The sequence below is a fragment of the Dermacentor andersoni genome, chromosome 6 (assembly GCF_023375885.2).
Source record: "Dermacentor andersoni chromosome 6, qqDerAnde1_hic_scaffold, whole genome shotgun sequence".
NCBI classification, from domain to species: Eukaryota; Metazoa; Arthropoda; class Arachnida; order Ixodida; family Ixodidae; genus Dermacentor; species Dermacentor andersoni.
Window position 1 is genome coordinate 109,753,420 of NC_092819.1, and position 18,056 is coordinate 109,771,475.

An 18,056-nucleotide genomic window follows, 5' to 3' on the forward strand; every position below is an offset into this window, starting at 1 on the left:
TTCGTCCGCTTCCGCTGCTGCCTTAGTATGTCAAACGGCAAACTTCTGACTGCTGTTGCAGAAGTCTTGGCGTCACAAGTTGGCGGCTGGACGTAATAATATTTATTTTAAGTCCAGCACGCTTAGGCCTCCGCCACTCCAATCCTACGGGCCATCCTGCTTCTAGCTTTGATCTCCCCACTACCCCTTGGGTGCCCTGGGAATCCTGCGCCGCCTGCTTTATTATAACCTCAGGTCCTCTCCTGAGGCCTCCGGTTGCATGTGCCCTCCTGGAGCAGTGCTTGTAAAAAATCCAATCTATCGTCGCGACTTAAAAAGCGACCCGCGACAACAGTCACAAAAAGCGACAACACCAGTCAGAACCTTGCCTGTCGAACCAAGTCATTCTCACCTAATTATTTAAATGATTAAGCGACTTCTGTAGGTGTCGGTCAATGTCATATTAAGCGACTGGCGAATTTGTTCCCTTTACTGGACGGATCCTGCATCTCGGCATGCATTTTGTAGCTGTGTATTCGTGTAGATGTAGGAGCTCGGTGGGAGATCTATTAGTGCAGGCAGCATGCGCTAACACCATGTGGCAGATACTGCTTGATGATTTCTAGTATATCATACCTGCGCGCAGCTATCGTGTGCGCCACAGCCCTTATAAGTTATTTGGCTCAGCCATAAGTTCCAGCTTTACTCCGACACCACGTGAGTGCTGGTTTCCCATGTCTGTCTGTCCACACAGTTCTTTAAGCTGACAATGACCGCTGTCATCATTGATTTTCATTTTTCGTTGCCAGGATCGTGATCCCCATCTTCACATTTCATTAGTACAAATAATAAGAAAACTTTGACCACTATTGTCACCACTTTGATTGAAGTTCAGGTCCCTGCAATAATGTGCATTTCACTCTATATATATCTATACATTTCTTTTCTTGGGAGTTCTTCGAAAGTATATTTTTTTCACTAGAAGGTTGGTAACAATGAGCACCTCATCGTCATGGGCTACCAGTTTGGTGCAATGTCCCACGCATTATAAATATCTTATAGATGGATCGTCATTTGAAGGAAACCAATTCTTTAACAAATGGTCCGTTCTGCATTATGGTTCTACCTACCTGTCTTCTACAAGCTATGCATTCACATATGAAAGAACTGTATATAATGATAGTGATGAAGCGGTGTATCTGAAATAACCTTTGACATCATCACAGGAACTTGGAAACAGGTACCACATAGTGATAACTCTGATAATCATTAATCATGTCTTATACATGGCTGGACATGTTTTCGTTCGCTTCTGGCCTTCCTTGGGTCACATGATATTTTCTGTACCTCACAATGAGACCTTAAAGCATAGGCATCTAAGGCTTTCACCTTAAAATGGAAAGATGCAAAATTGATTGCTTCAATGTTGCTTCCCTTGAAAATGAACTACGTGTACTTTGTTTAATTTATTCACTTGAGAAATGCACATATAATACCATCCATGTTAACATAGCAGCATAGACGGTGACTATGTGGGGGGCCCGAGCCCCCTCCGGAGATTTTCAGGGGGGGGGGGGCTGAGCCCCCCACCCTGAAAAAAAAATTGTTATCTTGGTCCCCCACTTGATTAATGGCTAGCGTCATTACTATTGTAGTGTTGATAGCTCAGATATGTTGAAATAATTTTTGCTCTTCAAAATGAGAAAACACATGACATTGCTGAACTGCGGCTGTTCGTCAACTCTTGATATTAAACAATAGAGAATCTTCTTACCGCCCTCAAATAGTTTGTGTGCGGTTTACAAGCTGGAACATACATTCAACAAACTTTCCCCTCAAAACTTAATAACCGCTTCTCAGAATTACAATATTGAAAATTGTTCATGGCAGAACAGCCCTTTTTGCATCGTTTTGTGGAGTCTTGATAATAGCAATCCCTTGCTATTGAAAGTTGTAACATTCTTTTCATTAACATTGAAGTTCAAATGCTTTCAAGTCCTTTTAAATAAAAAAATAGGAGGCTTGGGACATAGTGATATAGGGCCTATCCAGACATTTTTAAACTGCTAGAATAAGAAGTTAACATTCACGAATGTTTGTACTGAGAAAAAGGTACCGAGTTCGATTTATCTAAGTAGTGGTTCATACACACCTCTAACACCACCCCAGGAGGAGCCAGACACTGCCAACTTTTTTCCAATATACCCCCCCCCCCTCCTTACTTTCTCCCGCACGCAAGAGGTATTCGCCAAATGCCAGTTAGGTCGGAAGAGACAAAATAGAAAGGCGTCTTTTTGCGCCTCTTGTTCATCGAGCAATGTTTCAGAAAAAATGAAGACATACAAGGCACTGTTTCCAACTAAATCTTTTATCCAAGAAAACCAATATACAGTAAACTACCACTTGAACGTCACTTAAGCAAATTGTTCAGCTGTACGAACTTTTTTTGTATCCCCCATCGAAACCCCATTCAACCCAATGCAAATGCCTTTCAGTTTAACAAAATTCAGTACAGTGGCATTTCAGTTCTGTGATCATATTCTGCTACATCATCATCATCATGATTTTTATTTTTACCACTGGATACAAGGTGAAAAAGGGAGAGCCGGGAAAAAAGCCGAAATCTCTTCGGCTTGAGAAAGTTCCGGTCTCCCAGACAGGCACGGAAGCGGCTGGTGTAGCAATACAATTACGCATAAAGTGTGGATATAAGAGTTTTTTAAACACAAATACATATAGAAATTTTCATGTTATTACATGGAAACTAGTTGTAATACAGTTGTGTCAAATGACTCCCAGTATACAATTATAATCTGTTATCTTGCATATTATTATTTAACACAGACTCAGTTGCATATATCATAGTGGACTTGGAAGCACCGAACGAGTACGGATGCTGATCAAATTTTTTCTGATCGCACAGATCGTGCTGTCGAGGACCGGATTCGTCGACGCAGGGTCTGAGCATGCACTGCATCAGGCCTATCTACTGCTACCTCCGGCTGTCTGCCCTGCTGGCTTCATCGGACAAAACAAGTCGCAGGAAGCTGTACCACGTGCACTGCACTGGGACCACCTGACCAGCACGGTGACGTCGACGGAGACATCGTGGCACCCGGATAAAAGCAGCAGCCTTTTCGACATTCCCTTCAGTGGACTTGGAAGCACCGAATGAGCACGGATGCTGATCAAATTTTTTCTGATCGCACAGGTTAGTGACCAGCATTTAGTCTCTTCAGTTAGAGACAACGGCGTAACGTTAACGGTGCTCCCAAGTCCACAATGCTGTGTTGCTATTTTGCGAGGTTGTTTTAATGTTGTCCGCTTAATGTTACTAACATCCGGAGACAAACAAAATCCAGGCCCTTACTCTGATTCAGATGAATGTTCGCAGCGGGAACTAATGAAACACATTCTAAGAGAACAAAAGGAAACGAACAAAACACTGAAACAACTGTCTTCAAATATCAAGCATGTGGAGACAATAGTTGCAGATTTGCAAGAAAGAATGACAGTTATTGAGAATGAAAGGGGATTATGGAAAGAATGCGAAGACAGGATAGTACACTGCGAGGAATCTTGTAAATCTACCATGATGCAAGTAGAATATCTGGCATCGAAGGTCGATGATTTAGAAAATAGAAGTAGGCGGAATAACCTAGTAATTTATGGATTAAGAGAGAGCTCTGATGAAGATGTTAAAACACTTGAAGAAGAAGTGCACGGTATACTTAAGAAGATCCTAGGAATAGAAATTAACTCAATAGAACGAGTTCACAGAATTGGTACAAAGCAAAGCCAAAGGACACGCCCCGTTATTATCAGGCTATTCAACTTCGCTGAGAAAAACAAAATATTATCAAGCTGCTTCAAGGTGAAAAACACCCGGATTTCAATATCCGAGGATTTCTCAAAGAAAGTATGCAACACACGTGCTAAATTATGGTGTTCTGCAGTAAGTGACAAGGCGAAAGGGGCAAAGGTATCTCTGTCATTTGATAAACTAAAAATAAATGGCAACACCTTTATATGGAATGAGTGTGAGGTCAGAAGAATTGAACAATCTAAACCGAAAACTTCTGCACACGCTGGCCCAGCAGCTTGCGATGGCACGTGACAACAACGTACGAAATGTATCAGAGTGTTATCACTGAATGCGCGCAGCGTAGTCAATAAGTCCAGCCCACTTGAAAGCATAGTTGCAGCCCATCAACCGCACGTTATAGTCATCACGGAAACCTGGCTTCAGGAAAGCGTCCAAGATTCCGAAGTGTTTCCACCTTCTTATCGGCTCATACGGAAAGACAGAGAATCGCGGGGGGGAGGTGTAGCTGTCGCAATTAAATCTAACATAAAATTCACAGTTTTAAACAGCATACCTGACCATGAAAGCGTATGGTGTAACCTTACATTTAATGGAAAAAGCATATTTCTGGGTGGCGTATACCGACCTCCGAATGCGCCCCCTGAATACCTAGACGTTATGCATGATTACATTGCACAACACACTTATTCACGTTCCAATATTATTATCACGGGTGATTTCAATTTACCAGGAATCAATTGGTCTAATATTTCGCACAACAGCTCCGACGCAAAAAGTGCTGAATCACTATTGTTCATGTCATTTACCTTCTCTCTAGACCTGCTAGTTTCCAAACCGACTAGAATAGCTGGTCCGTCATGTTCTGTGCTTGATCTGATGTTCGTAAGCAGTCTATTTCAAAATAACACATTAAACGTTGAAAATAGCATTTCGGACCATAAAACTATTGTATTCTCCTGTCCGATTTTAGGAAACTGTGAACGCGTTAAGCCATCGATTGCTGTTATCAGGGATTACTCAAGAGCGGATGACAATGCTATCTCAGAATATTTAAACGCCTGCTTTCTGCAGGTTTCATTACTTCATGACGTAAATGAATTATGGTTACGTTTTAAGCATATTGTACACTTTTGTGAAGAAAACTACATTCCCTCCAGAAAGAAAAGAGTGAACAGAGAACATCCTTGGGTATCGCGCGAAATAATACATTTAAAACGAAAAATTAAAAGGAAGCGCAGAAAGAAAACCACACGTGACCTTCAAGATCTCGTACGCTTATTACAAGATAAGATAAACATATGGCCAAGGAGCGTTTTTTCACTGTTACTCTGCCTTCTTACATGACGAATAAACCACAAAAATCCTGGTGCTACCTATCGAGGGAGTGGCACACCGTATCGCAGATTACTGTTTCAAACGAGACGGTTGTTCAGCCTGACGTCATAGCAAGCAAATTTAATGAATTTTTTCTATCTGTATTTAACAGAACTACATTATCATTTCGAGAATCCAATGCCTGAAATAGATATCGACCAACAAGGAATTCTTTGACTCTTACAAAAACTGGATGTAAAGAAACCCTGTTTCCCTGATCTTATATCAGATGCATTTTTGCAAAAACATGCAGTTTGGATGTCAAAATACTTGTACGTAATTTACAGGCGATCTTTGGAAACTTCAGTGATACCTGACGACTGGCGAAGGGCCAAAGTAATACCTGTGCACAAATATGGCTTTAAACTCGACGTAAGTAACTATAGATCTGTTTCATTAACATGTGCATCCAGTAAATTGTTCGAACATATTATTTATAAGGCCATAATATTGCACTTAGAGAATAATAACCTACTATACAGCCGGCAACATGGATTACGTTCAGGTCTAAGTACTATTACTCAGTTAGCTGAGTTAACCCATGATGTAGCTACCACAATAAATAACAGAAGCCAAATAGATGCCATTTTCTTAGATTTTTCAAAGGCCTTTGATGTTGTTCCTCATCCAGATCTTTTTACTAAACTAATTGCCATTGGTGTACACGAGAAAACAGTATCATGGATCAAGAACTATCTCGAAAACAGAAAGCAATGCGTAGCTGTGAATGATATTACGTCTGATTACGTCAATGTTTTTTCTGGTGTTCCACAAGGCTCGGTTCTAGCGCCCCTCCTATTTCTGATCTACATCAACGATATTCGTTCATGCGTTCAGCCGCCTATTCGTCGATGATTGCGTTGTGTACGCAACAGTGAATACCAGAGAGGATCAGGTAAAACTAGATGATTCGTTAGCTGCTGTACAAAATTGGTGCAACATTTGGGGGATGAAACTGAATGCATCAAAAACTACCAGTATCTCCTTCACTCACAAGAAAAATGTGCTTCAGTTTACATACACAATAAACAATATATCACTAAGAAAATATGAGGAGGTCACATATCTCGAGGTCACTCTTACAACGAAATTAAATTGGGAAACTCATATAAATAACATATATGACAAGGCCCTAGGTAAACTACATTTCTTGAGAAGAAAACTTAGAAACACACCTCCTAGTGTTAACTTAAATGTATACAAAACCCTCATTAGACCCTCTTTAGAGTATGCTGACATAATTTGGGCCCCGCACCAGAAGTATTTAACCGAGAAACTAGAACGCATACAGAACTTAGCATTGAGATTTATATATTCACAATATTCACGTCAAACGAGCATTACGAACCTGCGCGTCAAGGCTAACATTCAATCACTGGCTCAACATAGAATGATTTCCAGATTAAAATTTCTATACTTACTTTATCACGACTCGTATCGAATACCACAAGCAACATACATTCAAGCGCCATTCAGACTTTCTGCCCGAACCAACCATAATAAATCAATACGACACCATCCCAGCCATAATAACACTCACAAGTACTCTTTATTCCCACACGCCATTTCCCATTGGAACATACTACCCTCTAGAGCCGTAAATTGCCCATCTGCCAACGCAATTATTGACAGTATTGAGAATCTGGAATTCGAATGGTGATATTACCTGTATTTCATATGCAGCCTCTGTAGATGCATTCTTATGGTAAACGCTGTTTCTCCTGCTTCCCAGACGGCTCATTTAAACAGTGTATATATTTATTGAGTGTGTTCTTTTTTGTGTGTGCTAATGCTCTTTGTTTTGGATACACTAGTTTCACTTTATTCTTTTTTTGTACTGTATTCCATGTTGTAACCACTCCTGCATGGGCCCGACGATGGCCTGCAGTATTGTAAAATAAATAAATAAATAAGAATGCAAAAGCATATATATACATACACACACATACATATATAAATATAACAAATTTCACAGAAGTTTACAATAAACACAAGTTAAGTTACCATCAGGAAACATTCTCTTTTCAGAAATTATTTTACATACTTGCAAATATATATGTGCATCTATGTTAAAAAACATAAAAAAAAAATCTGCATATAGGCTGCTGCTTTCGCGACAGACATCACGGCAACGTAGCCCAGGGCGTCATCACATCCTTGAATTTTAACAAACGCGAAGACGCCCTTTGCAGCATCCAGTTTACAACACGAAACCCTGCCACGTGGTTCGGGCACAATCACTGCAGCGGAAACCCGGATTCTAGGAATAGTAGTTACAAGTGTGAAGGTATAAACAAAATGAGAATATATGATAAGTTCTGCGGAACTGTTGGAGCAGTTAACAATACACATCTATAAGAACAAATCCAATATTTTAGTTTTGTTTAGAGATAACACATCAACATGTTGTTGGTTAAAATAGTTAAGTAGGGACGGTAGTGTATGTTTAAGGCATTGGCAGCCATAATTAGTACGTGAGAAAGGGATCTGCCATGGTGCCTGGTGACGATATGAATATGCACTTCTATTTTGTTGTAGAGTTGCCGGGGCTAGGAATGAATCGAGTTTTCCCAGCATAGCATTTCTATAGCTTAGTAATGTTTTGAATTTATATGTGTCACAGGCTCTGATTATTCTGTTTTGTTGGAAAAGCTCTTGCGTATGCTCGAAAAAAGAAACGTTCGCTATTGCCCGAATTGCTTTCTTTTGAAGTATTTCCAGCATTTGAATATTTAGCGCTGTAGTGTTACCCCATATAAGTGAACAGTAACTGAGGTGTGAATGGAGAAGAGCATGATAAATGAGACACTTAACTTGAAAATGTAATGCACTTCAATTGCAATTTAACACACCAACAACTTTTCGTACCTTTGAGCAAACATGACTAACGTGTTCATTCCAGGACATATGCTCTGCGAGTATTATGCCTAGGGTTTTTATGGATGACGTAAGGTTAATTTTATACAGACCCCACACAATATTATCTGGCAATGTAGTAGAACTTCCCAGAGCATGAAAAATAACGCACTTTGTTTTGGTTTCATTGAGGATGAGGCCGTTTGCCTTAGACCATGCTTGAAGTCCATAACAAACGGAGCTTGCTATAGGCGTTATTTCTTTTAAATCTTTACCTGTAAAGAAAACAGAGCAATCATCTGCATACGTGACAAATTTACACATATCGCTCACTTGTACAATATCCTTAATGTAATACAGGAAAAGTATCGGGCCAAGAATGCTACCTTGGGGCACACTCGCTGTCAAAGATTTTATCTGCGATCTGTTCTCATTAATTTCAGCAAACTGATGTCGGCTTTCTAAATAAGATCAGATAAGTTCAAGTGTTATTCCTCGGGAGCCATATTTTTCCAGCTTTATCAGCAGCAATTTCTGGTTGACCCTCTCAAAGGCTTTGCTGAAGTCTAAGTATAACCCTAAAGTCAGAAATTTTTTGTCAGTGTTCTCTAGAATAAGCTCCTTCTGTATACTTAAAGCAGTTTCCATAGACCGCTTTTTCTTAAACCCGTGTTGACAGTCGGTTAGCAGGCTATGTTTTTGCGAAAATTTATTAATACAAAAGTTAACAATTTTTTTGAGTCCCTTTGATAGCACAGGAAGTATAGATACTGGCCAATAATTGCCCATATTATTTTTGTCACCTCCTTTGTGAACTATTACTCTCGCTACCTGCATATTACGCGGGAAAACTCCGGTTGACAAGAAAATATTAAAAATGTGCATTACTGCAGGTGCAAGTAAGTCTATGACGTACTTAATTGGCCTAATTTCTAAATCATCTACGTCTCGACTATGGCTATTTTTCAAGGATGAAAATGTTGTAATCACCTCAGGGATGCTAGTAATCTTTAGGAATAAAGATTCTCTTAATGAAGCGGCATGCATTGTATCTTGAATGTCGTGATCTATGCATCCTACTTTAACAAAAAAATTGTTAAAACGGTCTGCAAGTTCTGTACCACCTACAAAAGTGCAATCAATGTTCAACGTATCTGTTTGTGTATCGACTGACTTCCGATTTAGTGCTTTGCTTATTTTTTTCCATACTTTGTCACTTCTGCTATTACCTCCATGGAGTTGTTAGTTGAGTTTTCTTCTCTATTAGTTGCAGGTGTGCCTAATACAGTGTTTTCACTTTAACCTCCTTATTTGCCTTTCTTCACTCTCATTTCCACTTGAAAATTTTGAACTTTGAGTGCCTATAACCTATATTAGGAAGTAGCCGCTAGCAACACTTGGGAAGCAGTGTTTTTTTATTTTAAGCATGAATGACATTGTCATTCACTGAATTTTGTGTGTAGTGCACAAAGCATCACATGGCAATAATTTCTTTGTTGAAAGAACTATAAAAGACACTGGTAAAAAATTACTGCATATTTCATTTCGGATAAGTAAGTTGAAAACCCTGTATTGTTTTTAGAATGCTTTTCTTCCCAATTGGATGTTTTACTGGAAAACATTTTGCAGCAGAAATTATGTTCCTGTGTCATCCTTCCAAAAGGCATAGTAAAACTTGTGAGCCCACTTAGTGTCTGCAAAACTGAATGAATTGGTTTTATGTGTAAGATTAAATTGCCCAAATTATACAGAATCTTTTAATGTTAATTATTAAGCTCAAGGATGTAATTAATGCTTTGAAACATTTGTTCTATGCTTCCATATTGTAAATGTAAGCTTTCACACAGTGAACACACTAAATTAGAAATATGCCTGCTATCCATGCTTTTTGCGCGTTAAAGGAACTTGCATGCTTTTGCATGTTTAGGAAATTGCCTTTCATTCTGTTTATACAGCATAATTTTCTCACCTATACTAGTAGCTACAGTGTACTGAGGTTGAGTGCCAAGGCAAGGAACCCGGAAGTTTTACGAGAATAACTACCCAAAATTACTGTGGATGGATCTGGCAGTGGGAGCGGTTCAGGAAGTGCACTGAAACTTCGAAATTAATGTTCAGTGTGACCTGCAGCATCCTGGAGTGAGGGTCTACACTGGAAGGAAACTATGAAATATGTTAGCAACTAGTCAAACATTGTTTTAACCCCAATGAGTGCTTTTAATGGTGCATAATGGGAAAGGACAACCAGTGACATCGATGCGAGCCTTCAGACTCTAAAGTTTGCTCTATGCATTCCTCTGTGTCATTTCATCAATGGCAACAGAGCAGGCGCGTATGCAGTAATTTTTTTTTTTTGGGGGGGGGGGGGGGGCAACCATAGGTCTCCTTCCTATGCAAATTAGGGGAAGGGTACCTTTATTATACAAATATGAATAATGCCGACCATTCACCATAAAGACACAAAAACCCGAAAAGAGAAATGAAATAAGGTGCATCTCACAGGTAGGCCTGTGAGATGCACCTCTCCTTTACATGGCAAACAAGGAACCCCATCAAATGGACTCACACTGGAAAGAACCGCAGGAAGAACACTGCCAAGAACAAGTAAACAAGTGAAAATGTAAATTAAAGATTTCTATAGTAGAATACATAGCAACCATGGCACATGAATTGCGCGGGGTTGTGTTACTTAGCCAGCCAATCACAAAAGCAAACAAAATCATCATCATGTGGCCTTTTCAACAATGCGTCGTACTTGATAGATCCGGAGAGTCTGCTGTTCTTGAAGAGCCTTTTATCGGCAGAAGCAATGAGGTGTGCAACAGACATGGACAAAGTGTATGGAGTCTGAGCATTTCACTCTTCAAAAGTCTGCGGTACAGTTCATTTCACTGCTGAACCAGTTTTACTCATGAAACTTCACTGCCAACTGCACTGAAACTTGAAAACAAATAGTTGCAGCAAAGCAAGCATTTTATAATTTTCAGTTGAATAAAGAATTCGACTTTCGCCATTATTTTATTTACTTATTTTATTTACAATACTGCTACTCTCATTTGAGAGCGTGGCAGTTGGGCGATACAGTAGACATGTATATGAATACGCATTTAGGCAGAACAGTTAATTGAAAAAAGGAAGAAAAAAAGAAAACAATTGCCCGAAGATAGTAATATAAGAAAGAAGCTGAGTTTAGAAACAAAAATGCAAGTTTTCACATGAGAGTTAATTAACATGATTCTGGCAGTTAAGAACACGTAATTAACTAGTTTTTACATAAAATAGGAGCGAACTGAAAGATAACACTTAACGCGTGAAGAAATTTTAAAGTTGTGTGAAGAGATACGCTTTAAAGCGTACACTTTGAGAGCGAGAAGACACGAATGGAAAAAGAAAGAACAATCTAGGCAAGCAATCAGCAGGAAATGGCAGTTATAACAATTATCTTAGGACTAGCAGTAGTACAGTAATGAAAATTTATTTTGGGAACACAGTGTACCATATGTCCACATAACGACAATCAAACAAAAATGGAAAAAGAAAAGTGGGAAGTCGAAAGCACCACAATGCGAAATTTCTGACAATGACACGTGCGATGATAAATTGTTTTATTTACGCACTGCAGCTTCCACTTGTGAAGTAAATTCGGACAACGATTCGATGGCGGTTATAGCAGGATCAAGTTGGTTCCATTCAGCAATTGTAAGGGGGAAGAATGAATACTTAAACGTGTCATTGTTGCATGTGTATTCTGTTAAAGTGTGCGCATGTTTGTTACGTGTTTTTCGAGCCTCAGAAAATGAAATGTACCTGGACACATCTATCTTATAGTTATTTTTTAGAAGCTGAAACAAGAACTTCAGGCGAGCGTGTATTGCCCTGGTAGATAGCATTTGCAATCCAGACTGTGTTAGAAGATTAGTCGGTGAGTCAGTGCGTATATATTTGTTGTGAATGAACCTTATAGCCTTTCTTTATACTGCCTCTAATTTTGTTATGTTAGTTGTTGTATGAGGAAACCAGACTGTATTTGCATATTCGAGAACCGGCCTAACGAACATTGTGTAGGCCAGTAGCTTCGTTGATGTTGTAGAGAGCTCAAGGCTTCTTTTGAGGAAGAATAGTTTGCGTAATGCTCCTGCCGTGATATTCGAAATGTGTTTATCCCACCTGAGGTCTGAGGTTAATGTAACTCCCAGGTATTTATGTTGTTCAACTTTAGTTAGTGGTATGCCGTTAATCTCATATGTAAAGTTAGATGGTCTTGTTTTCCTTGTTACGGTCATGACCACAGACTTTTTTACGTTAATTGACATCTGCCAATTAGAGCACCAAATAGCTAGAGTGTTGAGGGATGTATTAAGTGCGATGTTATCGTTATAATTAGTGATTTCACTATAGATAACGCAGTCGTCGGCGAACAGTTTTATATTACAACCAATGTTAGCTGTGATGTCATTAATATAGATTATTAAGAAGAGTAATGGCCCAAGAACTGAGCCTTGGGGAACTCCGGAAGTAACGGTGACAGTGTTAGGTGGCATTTTTTCGTAGGTTACAAATTGTGAACGATTGGCTAGAAATTCTTTTATCCAGGCTGAAAGGAGCCCTTTCCCAACAACACCTTCAACTTTAGCGATTAATTTGTTATGGCATACACAATCAAATGCCTTAGATAGATCAAGTAAAATCATGTCAGTCTGGCCGCGGTGATTGATAGTATATGCAAGATCGTGGACTAGTTCTGTTAGTTGGGTTATTGTTGATAAACCACTGCGAAAACCATGTTGGTAGGGAGACAAGAAGCCAATGCTCTCTAGAAAAACCGTTATGTGCTTTAAGATTATGTGCTCTAGAAGCTTACAGGATGTACTAGTTAATGAAATGGGTCTAAAATTTGAAATTTCTGCTGTGTCGCCTGATTTATGGATAGGTATTATCTTTGCAGTTTTGCAGTCGTTCGGTAGCTGTGAAGTCGTGAGTGATTTACGAAAAATTATGCCGAGGTATCTACTGCACCATTCCGCATACCTTTTCAGAAAGTCGTTAGGTATGTTGTCAGGACCGCTGCCTTTTTTAGGGTCAAGATTAAGCAGAAGATTAAGTATGCCAGCGTCCGTAATGTGTAATTCGCCAATGCTTACGCCCTGTCTCGTTAGAATAGGGGGAATAATGTTATTGTCTGTAGTAAATACTGATTGAAAAAAAATGTTCTATGCGTTGGCTTTCGCAGTTTCTTCCTCTGGGCTTAAGTGGGACGCTTCTCCATCATTGGTGCGAAAGTGCCTCCAGAACCTTCCCGGATTATTAGTAAGAAAGCTCGGTAACTTTACATTAAAATAATATTCTTTTGCTCGTTTGGCTGCAAGCTTGAATTCCGCGATGGCATTAGGAAGTTTCGTCACCCTGGATTCGTCTCCTCCTTTAATTTTTATTGTTCTACGCAGTCTTTTCAGACGGCGCTTTGCCTGAATTACTTCTTGGGTTATCCAGGGATTATTTTTTGCCGGCCGCTTGGTTTTAGTGGGCACGTAGTTTGTGACGCAGTAGAGGACGATAGATTTGTACTTATACTCGCCTATTATACTTTAATAGGCGAGGGAAAATGTATAAAATTATGCGCTAATAATATTATTTTTGTGGTTACCGCCTTATTTGCCTAACAGGAAAAGTTTGAAGTATTAATTATTTGCAGCCTCGCAGAGGAACAGTGGCTGGCGGTTATGAGGCCGTGGGCGGGGCTTTGCTGCATACTTAAGTTGCATCCGACTATAGTTTCGTTTTTTGAATTACCTCTAGAAGAATTATAGAGAAATATATATTTGCGGAACAATCACATTTCTTTTGGATCCCTCGTTTACTGCTCTACCAAGTGCCAAAACTGACTCTTATTGTTATTTGGGAGGTTGTGTAACGATGCGTGGCCGCCAGTCCCGTGCAACCGCATAGAGCGCAGGACGCTGCGGCTCTAGACATGCTGCACCCACCGTGAAGGTTAGAAAAAAGCCCACATAAGCACAACAGAGAAGTGGCAACATTAGGCGGTTTGACTGATAACTGTACAAGCGTCATTCAAGACACACGGAATTGCTCCCCACTTCTGGCGGCGTTTACAGTAACGAACGGCACACGCGTTATCAGCATGATAGCATTGCCTGTTACTTTCCTGTCGGGAATGATAACGCGCATGCCGTTCGTTACTGGAAAGTACCGGGCTCGCCGCGTTAAAGAAAGGAAATGCGGACAAGCAGATGACGATTATCGTTGTGTGGCAAAAGGGTGTAATTATGCTTAAGAGTGTATGCTAGCCACCATACCCTTAGCATAAACATATCTTCTCTGTAAAAAAAAAAAAAAAAGTTTTAACACAGTGATTTTCGTCTGGCGACAAAAAAAAAAAAAAGTCGCTTCCAAAGATTGTGCGCATCTATAGCCAAGCCGATCCATGCCTAAAACTTCCCAAAATGGCCGACTGCATCGTCGAAATCGTTAATACACTCTAATCGTTCACTTGATTTTTCGCTGCATTGGAAATGCAAGCGGTTAATTTCGCCGAATGAAATGTCTCGACGCTTTTCAGCGCCCGTCTCGTGCTTCTGAAAAGAGCTTGCGGTATTGGCGTGAACAGACAGGCAAGTGGACGTATTTATTCTACAGTTATTGAACAGTTACTTATCGATACATATTGAAGTTAGCCTACAAGCTGTCGTTAAAAGTTCCGTCTTTCAGTAGACCTTGTGCAGCGTACTCTCAGCTCAATACGAAATTCTTGACTGCGTTCTCGAGTTTTGTTTAACGGTAATGAGAAGGAGTTAGATAATGCACAGAGGCAAGGTTTTGTCTGGTCTTGCAGGAGTCCCAGGTGCTTTTTGCGCCGCATACACTGTCGCAATCGTTACACATCTGAGGAACCAGACTGGCGGCGCATAGGTAAAGCCGGCTGCCAGTGCAAGCCGCAGTCCCCTACATTGTCGCTATAAAGAGGAAATTTGTACGTGTACTAAGTGTACGCAACGTTTCTTTGTTTAGTATAATTTGGCGGTGCCTCCAGCAGACAAAATGTGGATCCCATACTGCTCCGTCGGTTTGGGCTCGGCAATGCCTCCGCGTGGCGGGCGCGTTTAAGAGAAAGCTTTAGCTCGGGTGTTCCAATCTAAATACATGTAAACGCAGTATTCGTTTTTCTCGGCAACCACTGCACCAAATTTGACGAGGTTTGTTACATTTAAAACAAAAGCTTAGAATCTAGAATTTCTGCTGGGTACACAATAGATTTAAGCGAAACAATTGAAGCAAAGCGGGGCATGGTGCATTCAGTGCCCAATTTTTTATAGAACATGTAGTTTTCCATTATAAAGGGGACTGTAATGCGATGTCTTTAAGTAGGGGGGTTGTCTTATATTCAGAGTCGACTTATGTTTCAATATTAACGGGAATGAAGTGTTACGCAATTCTATTAACGAAATTTACCTCTGCTGTTTAGTTTCCATATTGTGCGTAGAAGCAACAGTGCGTGCACTTTCAGCTGCTCAGTTCATCTTCAATGCTGCTCTCATTTTGTAGAGTTCATCACTTGTGCATGTGCAACACATTGGCGGAGGCAATACGAACTGCATTTCTCACTAGCTGGACAAGTCGGAATGGCAATGCACCTTGGAGAACAAGACTCGAATTGTGAAAGTCTGGTGGTAAGTCTGAATTAATATATCTTCATTTATATTTGGTGTTAACTTTCCAGCGCACTTTCTATCCTATTGAAGAAACATTTAGCCCCGTTTGGCCTGTTTTTTGAGGGCCTTACATCAGGCCCCTTAGCAAGTTTTAGTTTACACTGCAATTTAAAGCTTCTTGAGACCCGAATACAGCCATGGGACATAATTACTTTTCAAGCTGGTTATTATTGCCTCCAGGCATGTTACGAACATGAAATATGTTTTTTTAATAACATAGTTTTAAATAACTGGCATCTTCTTTAAATGTCACAGTCATACGTAGACAGGCTAAGAGCTGCATCTCCAACAAGTGAACATCTCATGTTCGCTATGGTAAAAACTGTATTTCATTGCCTGAGCACAGAGGTGAAGATGGAGTTATGTGTAGTAGACTTACTTGGCTGCTGCATCCTGGATTTTCATGCATTAATGAGGAATTCAAAACAGACTTCAAGGTTGCTTCCTGCTGTTTGTGACAATGCAGAGGTCTAGATCAATTTAGTGTGAAATTTCTTGAAAGTAGATGAGAAGAATATGAGTGAACCACTTTCGACAGTTCTACATGCATTGGACTTCATATCCATGATGAATGTTTGGAGTAATGACTTCAGTCTTCTGGCATTGCTTTACCGAAATAATCTTTTAAACTGGTTTATTATTAGAGGAGACAGAAGAAATTGAATGCCCTCTTACCACACCACCATGAGGTGAGCGTGACTGCCAACAGAGACACACTCTCCCTCTGCCTTGAGTAGCATCCGCAAGCGACGTTCCTTCCTCGCCTTGTCACATACTTGAGCCGAAGAACCACATCGGGTTCACGTGACTAGCACCACCCGCTTTTTTTTTTTCTTATCCATCTTTGTTGCGTGGCACAGTTTCCACCGTGGCATTGTGCATTCTGAATTGGGCGATTTACCGAAGTAATGCGTCATGGCGAGCGACACGACTGTGTTTTGCGTCGCACTGTTTGTTTGTGTTGCCTTGACTCTGGCTGGGTGTGGCGCTTTCTCGAGAGGGAGGAAAGTGGCGTTTCATTTGAAATTTCAGCTGTCTGTATGACATGCACAGATTTGTCATGAATATCTGTCATGTGCTGTAAGGCTGTAAACTTAAGAACAGCATTAAATACATTCTCCTAGTGGTGAATGCAATGCATATTTATCTTTTGCGCACAAAGAAAATGTGAACAGTGTACAGTGCTCCCACTTCTGCGTCAGTCTGATAAAAAGGCCAACAAAGAGTGATACTGCACTAAATCAAGTATCTAGAAATTTGGAGACATACTAGGGATGCTTCTGCAGCAGACATGATTGACCAGAGAGGTTAACAATGTACAGCTGCTTGCGGTGACCAAATGCACAGCACCATCAGTTTTGTGCCGTGCTATAATTCTATCAAAACCGCCCAAAATTCTTGCAGCTTTTTAAGAAAGGATTAGTGGCACATAACAGTGTGCCTTTTTTTTCCTGTTTTTTGAATGTATATTTTGCTCCCACATAGCTGATCTGACTCAAAGGTTTATAGTCCTGAAAGCTTGTTTGCTTTGTTATGAATGTTACCAAAAACTTACGTGTGCAAGCTTACCTCTCTCTGCCCACACTGAACGCAGACACAGTGAGTTTATTTAGTATGGAAAGCTAAAACAATGTAGTGGCTGCACTATTGTTATGAATCTGTCGTAGTGATAGATGTTGCTGACTTTATGTAGTGCTTGTTTTCATCACTCAGGCTATCACCCAAAATGCTAAGAGGCAAAAAAAAATAATGTATATAATGTTCACAAGATATGGTTATGTGACGAGTAGAGACTGGGTGATGGCAGCCGATTGAGGGAACGAGCTCGCCTGCGGATCTTGCAACCACAAGAGGTTCAAGTAGATTTTATCGCATTAAAGTGTAACAAGTGACTAGAAGAAAAAAAAGCCTGGGCATGTCATCAAAAGATACCACTGGGAACAAAAGTCTATGGATCTACACGCACCATGAAATACCCAATTTTTTTTTTCTTACTTGCCATGTTGGCATACACTGGTCCACAGTAAAGTTGCAGAATGGGGCTGGCCCTCCATTTCATTCCTGCTTGACAAAGTTGAGATCTCTTAATTCCACTCTTTTTAACTCCCCAGAATGCCAAGAGTTGTACCATTCCTCCAACTTTAAATGAAATTCTTACTATACTGGCTCTTTCAGTATCTACCTATAGGTCACTATCTCTGCCGTGGTACTTGCCAACAAAATGGTATTCTACTTATTGTGAAATTCTGAAGTACTGGAGACTGTTCCAATGACGAGCTTTAATTGCACCTAAA

The 18,056-nt window shown here is 40.2% G+C and overlaps 1 protein-coding gene and 1 long non-coding RNA gene across 12 annotated transcripts in view; one reads left to right on the top strand and one right to left on the bottom strand.

Moving 5' to 3' along the window:
• Positions 1-2,391: 2,391 nt before the first annotated feature.
• Positions 2,392-18,056, top strand: part of LOC126522305 (uncharacterized) — a 47,265-nt gene continuing 31,600 nt past the window's right edge. For 4 of the 11 annotated variants that reach the window (XR_011895259.1, XR_011895258.1, XR_011895256.1 and 1 more), the window contains exons 1-2: positions 13,350-14,664; positions 15,596-15,720. Coding sequence is in view for 2 of the 11 variants with exons in the window: in XM_050171033.3 (XP_050026990.2) it covers positions 3,151-3,190; positions 13,266-13,342; positions 14,613-14,664; positions 15,596-15,720 (294 nt within the window). In the remaining 9 variants the exon portion in view is untranslated. The other 7 variants (XR_011895260.1, XM_050171033.3, XM_050171034.3 and 4 more) reach the window with 7 other exon arrangements.
• LOC126530500 (uncharacterized) overlaps positions 6,703-18,056 on the bottom strand; it is a 35,777-nt gene continuing 24,423 nt past the window's right edge. Inside the window, exon 4 of the long non-coding RNA XR_011895267.1 lies at positions 6,703-8,310. This is a non-coding gene — a long non-coding RNA (uncharacterized lncRNA). The remainder of the gene's footprint in view (positions 8,311-18,056) is intronic.